At 39.0% G+C, this 12,055-nt stretch overlaps 1 protein-coding gene across 16 annotated transcripts in view; it reads right to left on the minus strand.

Annotated features, from left to right (window-relative positions):
• Positions 1-8,695: 8,695 nt before the first annotated feature.
• LOC106081644 (uncharacterized) overlaps positions 8,696-12,055 on the minus strand; it is a 235,329-nt gene continuing 231,969 nt past the window's right edge. For all 16 annotated transcript variants that reach the window (XM_059363308.1, XM_059363310.1, XM_059363309.1 and 13 more), the window contains one exon: positions 8,696-9,510. In XM_059363308.1, the coding sequence (XP_059219291.1) occupies positions 8,731-9,510 (780 nt within the window). In that variant the 3' untranslated portion in view covers positions 8,696-8,730. The remainder of the gene's footprint in view (positions 9,511-12,055) is intronic.

Below are 12,055 nucleotides of genomic sequence, written 5' to 3' on the forward strand. Positions count from 1 at the left end.
TATTTCTGAACACAAAAACCACCCTCGACTGTCGCAGATCTCTCAACGAGGCGGCTGAACAGTTCAAAATTCACCTGCTCTGGGTGCCGGGCCACAGAGATATCCCAGGGAATTGTAAAGCGGATGAGCTTGCGAGACTAAGAACTACCTTACACATTCCTCTAGCAGTATGTAAGCTAAGTTTTCAGGACCAGGCCCGAAGGACAACGAATGATAGATAGTCATAAAAAAGGGGCTACTGCTTTGCTGTCATTGGCTGGAACAGATGTCTCAGCCATTGTGTCATGACAGGGCACTGTCTAATCGGAAAATATGCTGACAGACTGAAGGTTGCCAGCAACGACTTTTGCAGAAGCTGTGAGGACATCGAACAAGAAGAGACTATATTAGAAGGAGTTCCACATTAGGTTCTCATTTCTTTGAGAACCTGTCTGATTTAGCGGATGTGAACATTCGCAAGTTATTGGGCGTTTTAAAGTGATCTGGATGTTTCAACGGTAGGAACTAGAAGGCATCTTCCTTCTTCTGTTCCTGTGGTATCACAATGGACGAAAACGTTTAAGTGAGTCTGATGGCAGACTGCCACTTAAACCTAATCTAGTGGGACCATAGGTTTGGTTAGATTAGACTAGAGGTGGGCACTGTTAAAATGGAAACATTATTACCAAGCCCATTTTCTGCAAACATTTTCGATCGCCAAATTATCTTCCGTGAATCTTCTAGATGAGAATTTTCAGACGAGCTCGCCTAAGAATTGACGAATTGTGTTCTGCCAATCTTCCATATAGTTGCTAAAGAGTACACAAGAAAAGAGAATTTTAGAATCGTGTAGACGGGTATTAAATTATTGTTTTGAAAGATTTTATAATTATTATTCTTAAAGTGTTGCCCATTATTCGCCTAGACGAGCAAAAAATGTATGTGTTGGATTAAATATTCTATCATGGAAGATCTAAAAATGTCTATTAGTTTGCTCATCGTAAAACGTAACAATTGCAAAGAAATCTTGGAAGAGTTCGTACTACTCGTCATACGAGTAAGTACCTATCGTCATATCCCTGCAAACATTTTCTATTCTGCCTGTCACTAAAACTGCACTCAGGGAAGTTGTTTCAAATCGAGATTAGTATTTGAAGATTTTATTTGCAATGATTCTCCCTGACAGGGATTTGAACAGTCAACCTTGCGATTGTGAGGCGTATGCCACCCTTTTGAGCTACGCGCTTTTCTTCATTACAGAAGGCTAAGTAAACAAACATTCTATTATGTGGGGTTTTTTGACTTGGCGTCCAAAACAACAACAAAAGTCTATTTTTAAATTTGTTACAATAACAGTTGATTATGAGAAACTAATTAGCGAAACATGAATGATAGAATTCCGATAGTAATGTATTTTGTTGTTTTAAATCATTAAATCTCTACAAAGTATCATACAAAAAGAGCCTAAAAAGTAACTATTCTGGGAAGGAGTGAGAAAGTCACTTCCAAATGTTTGAAGGGATAAGCCAAGTGGGAATACTGCTTGATGCTGTGGAAGTTGTCTACCCAAAAAAAACTAAAACCTCGAACACCATTATTCAATGAGCTGACTTAGGCCACGCATTAAAATAATAAGAGCAATCGCCAAAAATTAACTCAGATGATTTATTAACAAATCCTCTAGACGATTATAATGCAATGAGTTTTTGAATGATATCCTAGAAGAGTTTTTGCAAATCATACTCACGATTAAAACGCAATGATTTGTAATAGAATCGTCGCTAAGAGTTGTTCAAACATCCGGACATGCAATTGATTGTCCAATAATTTCGTTAAAAAGTGTATCGCTACTCATACGGAAGGGAAATTGGGTAAAAATCTTCCCGAAGACTGTTCTTTTCATCGCGCTGACGAACGCTCTTCCAAAATTATGAAAAATGTTTGCAGGGTATGTTCTTATCCACATACACAAAATGGGTGAATTTGCCCACCATCGGATTTAGTGTGATACTCTGAAATCAGACTTATTGTGCTATCAAAGATGCGACACACCAAAGTCTCTGTTGGTTATGAAACCTAGGACCACTGCACTACTAGCACTCCGAGCTCGCAACCAGCTAAGTTATTAGGAACAAACCTAGCTGAACTTTGAGTTGCCCATGCCAGAAAGGATTAAAATAACCACAAATTGATACTGACTGAACGTCGAATCAAAGTTCAATAACTTGGAAAAGTCATACTAGTACCTTGGTCCTTCGTTTACAAGTTAAAAAGGGGCCGTATGAACTGCCATGACAAATACCATAATAGTTGACCTGTTGTGTTGTCCATGCCAGAAAGAGTTAAAATAACCACAAATTGAAACTAACTGAACGTCGATTCAAAGTTCGTCGGCTACCTGCGATCACAGGTATTTCAAATAGTGCTGGACTCCAGATACAGTCGAATCCGCTTAAGTGAATTCGGTTAATTGAAAAAAAAATCACTTAAAATAATTGATTTTAAGGACTTTTTAACACATTTCCCTCCGATTAATTGAAAACTCGCTTAATTGAAAAGTTGCTTAATTTTAATGCAAATTTATGGCAAAAAGTACCAATTCAGAGATATCAACTCCGCTTAATTAAAAACATTACTTATAAAACTTTTGCGTTTGGTCAATGTTTCGATTCAATTAATTACACTAGTTTCTAATCTTCACAGCATCTATTCCTCATAATGTTTATAGTTCCAGATAGTTTAATTACAAAGCCTTTAGTAAGTTAAAGTTTTGCCAATGGAAAGCATTCTTAATTCTTCAAACTTCGGTTAATTGAAACGTATTTCCATTATCCGAACTTCGCTTAGTTGAAAACGTCGAATAATTGAAGCAAAGTTCTTGTATTTAGCTGTTTTCAACTAAACGGATTCGACTGTATTGATGGAAAATTTCATGACAAGAAAGCGGTGTGCAATATGGGTGCCGCGTTTCTCAATACTCATATAACAGAAATGTGCCGTTAATAAATCACAAATGGTGCAGCATGCACCTTATTCGCCAGATTTAACTCCTTCAGATTATTATTTTTTTCCAAGCTTAAAAAATGGCTAGACGGAAATAGATTTGCCACTAATGAAGAGGTGCAAGTTGCAGTTGATGGCTATTTTGAGGAGCTACACAGTTCTTGCTTCAAACAGGGTAGTGAAGCATTTGAACATCGATGGAAAAAGTGTATCGAGCTTGAGAAACAAAGAAAATTCGTTCTAAATTTGTTTGTGTTTACTTTGTTGGGTCTGCTAGTTTGGGACCACCTTCTCATGTCTTGTGCAAACCTCTACCTCTAAAGTCTTATCTGCAGGTATTTGTTGCAGTCTTGACTCCAGAATCGAAAGTAGAAGGACCATCCTTTCTCATCAATAACATGCACTTTATATTAATGCTAAAGAAATTATATTAGAAACGGTCGTTTGAGGACTTTGTCCTAATATGAAGACAAAAATAAATTATTGCATTGAAATGCTGAAAAAGCCATTGATACAGATACGCAAAACCATGACTCTCTGGTATGAATTGAATGTAATTTTCTTGTATGAAACACTGGCGATTGCACCTCCACAGACGACAAGACAAAACTAAACTCTGGTCAGATGAACGAATAGCATTGATCCATGCAATTATCTCTGTTGACCAGTCTAGAATTGAATGGTGATTAGTTCTGAACAGTTTAGGGTTCAACTGGAAATAATTTTTACTAAGAGGTCGTACTGGAGTCCTAAATCTGGTAACAATGAAGCCAGCTGCACCTTCAACTTCGGTTCCAGTGTGACTATTGGTCTGGAGCCGGATGGGCGCAGGTAGGTAGCTGTGTAGCCAACTCCCGGAGAGTATATAATAGATCTTACTCAGATGTTTGCTAATGCTTTGCATTGAGTCGCCTAACGAAAATAATCTCTGGTGACCAGCCTAGAATGGAATGGTGATTGATTCTGAACAGTTAAGGGTTCAACTGGAAGTATGTTTTACTAAGAGATCGTACCAGAATCCTAAATCTGGTACAAATGAAGCCAGGAGCATCTGCAACTTCGGTTCCAGTTTGACTATTGGTCTGGAGCCGGATGGGCGCAGCGAGATAGCTGTGTAGTCAGCACACGGAATGTATATAAAAGATCTAACTCAGATTTTTGCTAATGCTTTGCAATAACTTTGAGTCTCCTAACAAAAAAATCTCTGGTGACCAGTCCATAATTGAATGGTGATCAGTTTTGAAGAGTTTAGGGTTCAACTCAAAGTAGATTTTACTACGAGTTCGTACCGGAGTCCTAAATCTGGTACCAATGAAGCCAGAAGCACCTGCAACTTCGGTTCCAGTTTGGCTATTGGTCTGAAACCGGATAGGCGCAGCAACGTAGCTGTGTAGCCAATTCCCGGAGAGCATATAATCGTTCTTACTCAGATTATTAGTAATGCTTTGCAATAACTTTGAGTTCCTTAACAAAAATAATCTCTGGTAACCAGTCTAGAACGGAATGGTGATTAGTTTTGAACAGTTTAGAGTTCAACTGGAAGTAGATTTTACTAAGAGGTCGTACCGGAATCCTAAATCTGGTACCAAGGAAGACAGAAACACCTGCAACTTCGGTTCCAGTTTGACTATTGGTCTGGAGCCGGATGGGCTCAGCGAGGTAGCTGTGTAGTCAACACCCGGAATGTATATAAAAGATCTAACTCAGATGTTTGCTAAAGTTTTGCAATAACTTTGAGTCCGTTAACAAAATGAATCTCTTGTGATCAGTCCAGAACGGAATGGTGATCACTCTTGAACAGTTAAGGGGTCAACTGGAGGAAGTTTTTACTACGAGGTCGTACCGGAGTCCTAAATCTGGTACCAAGGAAGCCAGGAGCAACTGCAACTTCAGTCCCAGTGCGACTACTGGTCTGGAGCTGGATGGGCGCAGCGTGGTAGCTGTGATATAGATCTAAATCGCTGGGAGAGCAGAATGCTCGATGATGTTCCGCTCTTAACCTAGTTAGTGACCATGTGAAAACAAAGTGGGAAAGAATTGATAGTCATGCATGGTTTTGGCTATCCATGGGGCGCTGCACAGTGGGTGAAAATAAAAAAAAAACCTACTAAAATATATCCCATTCGAGAACGGATAGATATAACTCTTTGAAATGAATAATATGGTTAAAGGTGAGGTTAACGAGATAATGTGCAAAATTTTAAGGCCCTAGGTGGTTCGGCAGCCTCTTGGCAGGCCCCTAACTTTGGTCGCCTAAATTCAAATTTCAAAGAGTTATAACTATTCGCTCTCAATTGGCATATTTTCCATTCCAAATTTCAAAGAGTTATAACTATCCGCTCTCAATAGGCGTATTTTCTACTAGTTATTTTTTGATTTTCTTCCACTTTGCGGTGGTAAACGTAAAACCCGGGGTTTAAAGCACTGCAGGATTAGACTAATACGGCAGGTGCCTACATAAAATACGTCAAGTTCTTGGCTATAGAAACCATAGGCCAATATTTATGAACTTTTTGGGGATCATGGGGATATGTACTAATAACGCCGTTCAGGCGGGAGTTAGGAAGACCCTAACACTTTGATTTCTGTCAGACGTGGTGCCTGTTGTTTAAGGCCAAATACGTGGAAAGAGTGCAAGCTTAGTGTGGTGTTACATTCTCCAACAGATTCAGCAATTAACAGAACGGTAGAAGTTTTAGATGGAGCTCCGCTCCTTCTCAAGATGTGAGAGCAATTGCTAATGCTTAAGAGCGTATTAGTGCCCTTGCACTAATTTCTATGAAACGAAGCCATCCAGGAAAAAAACAGGACTATTTGGGATGCAACTGGTACTAGTCTTAATTGAGTGGTCGAACCAGAGTATTGAAATTTGGACCAAAGTAGTCTGGAAGCTCATGGAACATGGTAATAAAGACGCTTTTGGTTGAAAGGTGGTAGATGTGATTTCAACCCAGAGGCGTGAGGAGAAAACAAGCACAATATAGTTTTGCAATCTTTAGTTGTCTGCTGAACTGTTGCAGTATGGAGTACTTACGATTGCTTAATCAATCACACCAATATTTAAAGAGATCTGGGATTCAAACCGAGGAAGGGAAGGAATTCATGCTCACAATCATCGGCTTTATCAACAATCTTCGGCTTTAGCGTTTTTCACCTGAGTATGCAGAAGGAACAATAAGGGTTCCGGCCAGGGCGTTCTTGTGCCGACCACATTAACTCCATGCGTATAACCATTGAACAGTCAAAACTTAATACACACCTACACCTTTTACTTATCGACTTCCTTGGAGACATCGACTGATGATATACGGATGATGGATGCCACTTTGCGAATTGCTATGAGCACATAAGGGTAAAATTAGAATGGTTGAATGGAATGCTGCAAAAGAAAACATAGCTAAGACCAAACTCATGTGGATAGGAAAAACCAACTTGACACCGCTTACTTAAACGGCCATGCCATTGAAGATGTTGACAACTTTTGTTCTTTTGACAGCAACATTATAAAAAAAGTAGGCTCAGAAGCAGACACCCGCGAAGGTGTGAACAAAGCTAGAAGTGCATTTCTGATACTCAACAAAGCTTGGAGATGCAGTGACATCTCAAATAATACAAATATTAAAGTCTTCAACAAAAGTTGGAGCTTGACCAAAGCGAAAACCCGCCAAGTTTTTACAAATCACAACCTAGGGCAAACACTTCGAATTTTCTGTCCAAACCACATCTCAAATGAAGAACTACGACTTAGATGTAGGTATATTCTATACCGATCACGCAATGATATACATATGTACCTAGAAATGTTCTAGGCTTAAACTCACAGGACAGCGAAGGAGGGGACGCGCGAGAACCGCATGAATCCTCTGTACAGAAAGCGAGTTGGAATTAACCCATATATCGTGGAATCAAGCTAAGACTTTGGACAAAAATAGAGTTAATAAAGAAGTCGAACAAGGGTATTTAAATTTGGTACCCGAGAAGTCAGAAAGCTCTTGAGATATGGTCGTAAGGACTCTATTTCCGTAATGATGTGATTTAAGCCCAGAAGTACGAGAAAAAACAAGTAAGAGCGTGTTAAGTTCGGGGGGCCGAATCTTATATACCCTCCACCATGGATCGCATTTGTCGAGTTCTATGCGCGGTATCTGTTTTTAGGCAAACAAACAATATTGAATAAGAACTGTTATGCTATTTGAGCTATATTAAGTTATAATCCGATTCGGACCATAAATGAATGATGAACATTGTAGAAGTCATTGTGTAATATTTCAGTTCATTCGGATAAGAATTGCGCCTTGTAGGGGCTCAAGAAGCAAAATCGGGAGATAGGTCTATATGGGAGCTGTATCAAGATACTGATCGATTCAGACCATATTAGACACGTATGTTGAAGGTCACGAGGGAAGCCGTTGTACAAAATTTCTGCCAAATCGGATGAGAATTGCGTCCTCTACAGGCTCAAGAAGTCTAGATGCAAGATCGGTTTATATGATAGTTATACCAGATTATGAACCGGTTTGAACCATACTTATCACAGTTGTTGGAAGTGATACTAAAATACTACTTGCAAAATTTTAGTCAAATCGGATGGGAATTGCTCAATTGGCTCAAGAGGTCAAGATCCAAGATCGGTTTATATGGCAGCTATATTAAAACATGGACCGATTTGGCCCATTTACGATCCCAACCGACCTACACTAATAAAAAGTATTGGTGTGCGGCTGGCTTTACTCCTTTGAAAGTTAGAGTGATTTCGACAGACAGACGGACGGACAGACATGGCTAGATCGACTTAAAATGACATGACGATCAAGAATATATATACTTTATATACAGAATGACAAAATTAGTTTACCCCCATCCTATGGTGGTGGGTATAAAAATAAGCACAATATAATGTTGCTTTACTTCTGAACAATGGCTGTGAGTTATTTAATTCGGCAGCAAGGCTGGGGAAGTACTAGGCACTCCCATCAACAGCCTGACTATTGATCAGGTTGCTGCAAACCACAGAGCTGAGTAAGTTTTTGATTAAGCACTGCTACTCACTAAGGTCTACAAATGCTTATAAACGATTCTGTACCCTTACAATGCTACGTTCATTCGGATTGTATCATTATCTAGATAAAAATTGGACCACAATGGATAAATTCCATCAAAAACCATGGGTACGATTTGTCTAGAGCAGCTGGGGAAAAGACTTAAGATACGTTCAGATTTGTCAAATATTTGACACAGCTTGTTTTATCATTTTCGCCCAAAATATGTCAAATTCGTACATTCATGATTTTGTATTCAAATAAGACACATTTTTCTAGGGTTTCTAGGTAATAGTAAAGTAAAAGAATTCAATGGATGCGCGGATGCACAAATCTTTCGCTGATAAAGATGCATTATATTGGCTAGTACTAAAGAGGGGTACTAGCCAATCTAATACATCTTTGTCAGCGAAAGCTTCGTGCATGCTACGAATTGAAATATGTATGAAAAAAAATGGAAATTGTGTAAGGCGCATTGACAGTACCATGATTGTAAATGAATGGTTACAATTAAGTGAGTGATTTGTATTTGGCTTATCCTTTATTATTTATACAATATTGTAGATTTCTATTTTGTGTTTTTTTGTTTTGTTTTGTTTTTATGGCGAATGCATATTTGTTTTAATTATAGTAATTTAATATTATTATTATTATTAATTTAATATTATTAATATAATATATATAAAAACGACCTATAATATGACCGGGGTTATTTACCAAAACCGAATCCGAATTTGCCAAAGAGATCTTTACCTTTCGACAGCACATCACCGCCCGGCGCCGCTGCTGCGATACCTTTGAGACCGCCTAACAGACCGGCGCCGGGTCCTTGACTCTGCGGTGGTGGCTGTTGACCTTGAGGTGGCACTTGTGGTTGTTGTTGTTGTTGTTGCTGCTGCTGCTGTTGTTGCTGCTGCTGGGCACCGCCGCCAAATAATCCCCCCAGGCCGGTTGATGTTTGCTGCGTTGGCTGCGCACCACCTGGTGGTTGCATTGGATCTGTTTTCGGTGGTTGTTTCGATCCAAATAGACCACCGGTGGCAGCCGAAGTAGCACCCGAGAGTAAACTAGTTGCTCCGGATAATAAACCGCCTGAGGATTGCGTCACGGGAGGTGGCTGTGGTTGTTGCTGCTGCTGCCCCATCATACCCATCTGACCCATTTGGCCCATCTGCTGCTGCCCCATGCCGGGCTGTTGACCAGGCTGCTGCATACCCATTTGACCCATCTGGCCCATCTGCTGTTGTCCCGGCTGCTGTCCCATTTGCTGTTGCCCCATCATGCCCTGCTGTCCCATTGGCTGTTGACCCATCATACCTTGTTGTTGTCCCATCATACCTTGCTGTTGACCCATCTGCCCCATGCCACCCATTTGCTGCTGTTGCTGTAGTTGTTGTGGCTGCTGTCCCATTTGCGATTGTTGCTGACCATACGGTTGCTGTTGCTGTTGCATTCCTCCAACAACATTACCAGCGCGACCGATCATCCCCTGTAAGACATGCAACACATATGAGTACAATCTTCAATGCATTTCAAATTAGAAAAAAAAAAATCAAAAACCAAACTCAATATCGAACCAAAGTTTCAAATAAGGACTCAAATACTCCTTAGTACGAGTATTTATACAGTAGGTATATATCAAACAAACAAAATTAAATTAGCTAAAAGAAACTCGTAATACATAAAAAGAGATAGAGAGAGAGAGCGAGAGTAGGTAACAATGTTGCGGGGCCTCAAACATCATCCATAAAACAATTTTCGAGAAGGTAAACAAATCGTTACGAAAAAAAAGGATTCCACTCAGTCTCCTCTTGTCTCCTCTTTTTCATAAACAACATTGATGAGAACGAACGAACGAACGCATGTCGAAATCAAGTGTATATGAATAAAAATTGGCCAATTGGTAATACTACTTAAAACTACAAACAAACTGGTGATGAGAAGTAGATAAAATGGTGTAAACGTTTCATCGAAATTGGAACACGTTAATACAAATATTAGTTGGTGATTGAAATTCGTTAACAATATTTGAACTGATTATCTTCTACTCAAGTCGAAAGTGCTTCGCTTCAAAGTATCCTTTACGCATAAGACATGAAGACCTTTCATACGATGCCAGCCTACTTCAACTTTTGTTGTTGTTGTTGAATGCTGCTGCTTTGAACAGATGTCTATTTTTGTTCTCAATAATTTAAGATACATAAGCAAAATACGGTGAAAAGTTTGTGAAAAACTTCTTTTTTTTGCAAATAATTCAAAGTGCAAATGTATAGAGGGTTTAAATATTAAAAAAAAAAAACACTTTTAAAAATCTCATAGTTTTAGAAGTGAAAAGTGCAAACAAAACATGGATGGTGATAATCAATACTATAAAAAACATTCCATTAAAGAACGACGGAGAAACTTCTCTCATAACATTGAGTGTTGTCTTCGTCAAGTTCTTAGTTAAATGATAAAACAACTAAAAGTGTGCTAAGTTCGGCCGGATCTAATTTTATATACCCTTCACCATGGATTGCATTTGTCATGTTCTTTGTCCGATATCTCTTTATAGACAAAGGATAATGCATAAGAATTGCTACGCTTTTCGAGCTATACCAAGTTGTGAACCAATGAACATAGTAGTTTGGCTATTGGAAACCAAAGTGGAAGTCATTGTGCAAAATTTCAGTCAAATCGGATAATAATTGCGCCCTCTAGAGGCTCCAGAAGTATAATCGGGCGATCGGTTTATATGGAAGCTATTTCAGGTTATGAACCGATTTAGACCATACTTGGTACAGTTGTTGGAAGTTAAAACAAAACAAAGCATGCATTTCAGCCAAATCGGATAATAATTGTGCCCTCTAGCGGATCAAGAAGTCAAGATCCGAGATCGGTTAATATGAGAAATAAAGCAGGTTATGAACCGTTTTAGCCAATGCTAGGCACAGTTGTTGAAAGTTGAAACATTAAAACAAAACACTTCGTGCAAAATTTCAGCCAAATCGGATAATAATTGCGCTCTCTTGTGGCTCAAGAAGTCATGATCCGAGATCGGTTTATAGGGGAGCTACATCAGGTTTGGAACCGATTTGGATCCTACTTGGCGCAGTTGTTGAAAGTTAGAACAGAACACTTATTGCGAAATTTCAGCCAAATCGGATAATAATTACGCTCTCTAGCGGCTCAAAAATACAAGATTCGAGATCGGTTTATATGGGACCCATATCAGGTTACTAACCCATTTGGACCATACTTGGCACAGTTGCTGAGAGTAAAAACAAAACACTTCATTCAAAATTTCTGCCAATCGGATAAGAATTGCGCCCTCTAGAAGCTCAAGAAATCAAGACCCAATATCAGTATGACAGCTTAATAAAAACATAGACCTATATAGCCTATTTACAATCCCAAACGACCTACACTAGAAGGAGGTATTCGTTCAAATTTTCAACCACCTATCCTTATTTCTTCGAAAGTTTGCGTGCTTTCCACAGACGGATGGACAGGGCTTAATCGATTTAGAATGTCAACACAATCAATAATATAAATACTTTGTTGGGTCTCAGGTCAATATTTCTATGTGTTAAAAATGGAATGACGAAATTAGTTTACCCTCCAACCTATGGTGGAGGATATAAAAATATATGTTTTGCCGGGTTTTTCATTTTTTTTTGTATTTGGAGTTGGATGCGGCACTATGCATTAAGATAATTGATGATTTTTTGGGTATTATAATTCAATTAAAATAACATAGCTGTTGTAGTGCTAAGTTCGGCCGGGCCGAATCTTGGGAACTAACCACCAGAGTTTCTGCAAAGAGTTTACACAAAATGAATTTAGTTGAAGGGTATAATTTTTCACAATGTACCAAATTTCTTCTAAGAGCCGAACAAGGATAATGTCGGATTGTCGGATGTCGGTCGGATTTTATGTGTTCTGTTACGACAGCTGTTGAAAGTCGTAACAGAACACTAAGTGCAAAAGTTTAGCCAAATCGGATTGCAATTGCGGCTCCACTAGCTCAAGGCTGGAAATTGGGAGATCCGTTT

Source organism: Stomoxys calcitrans, chromosome 2 (genome assembly GCF_963082655.1).
Source record: "Stomoxys calcitrans chromosome 2, idStoCalc2.1, whole genome shotgun sequence".
NCBI lineage: Eukaryota > Metazoa > Arthropoda > Insecta > Diptera > Muscidae > Stomoxys > Stomoxys calcitrans.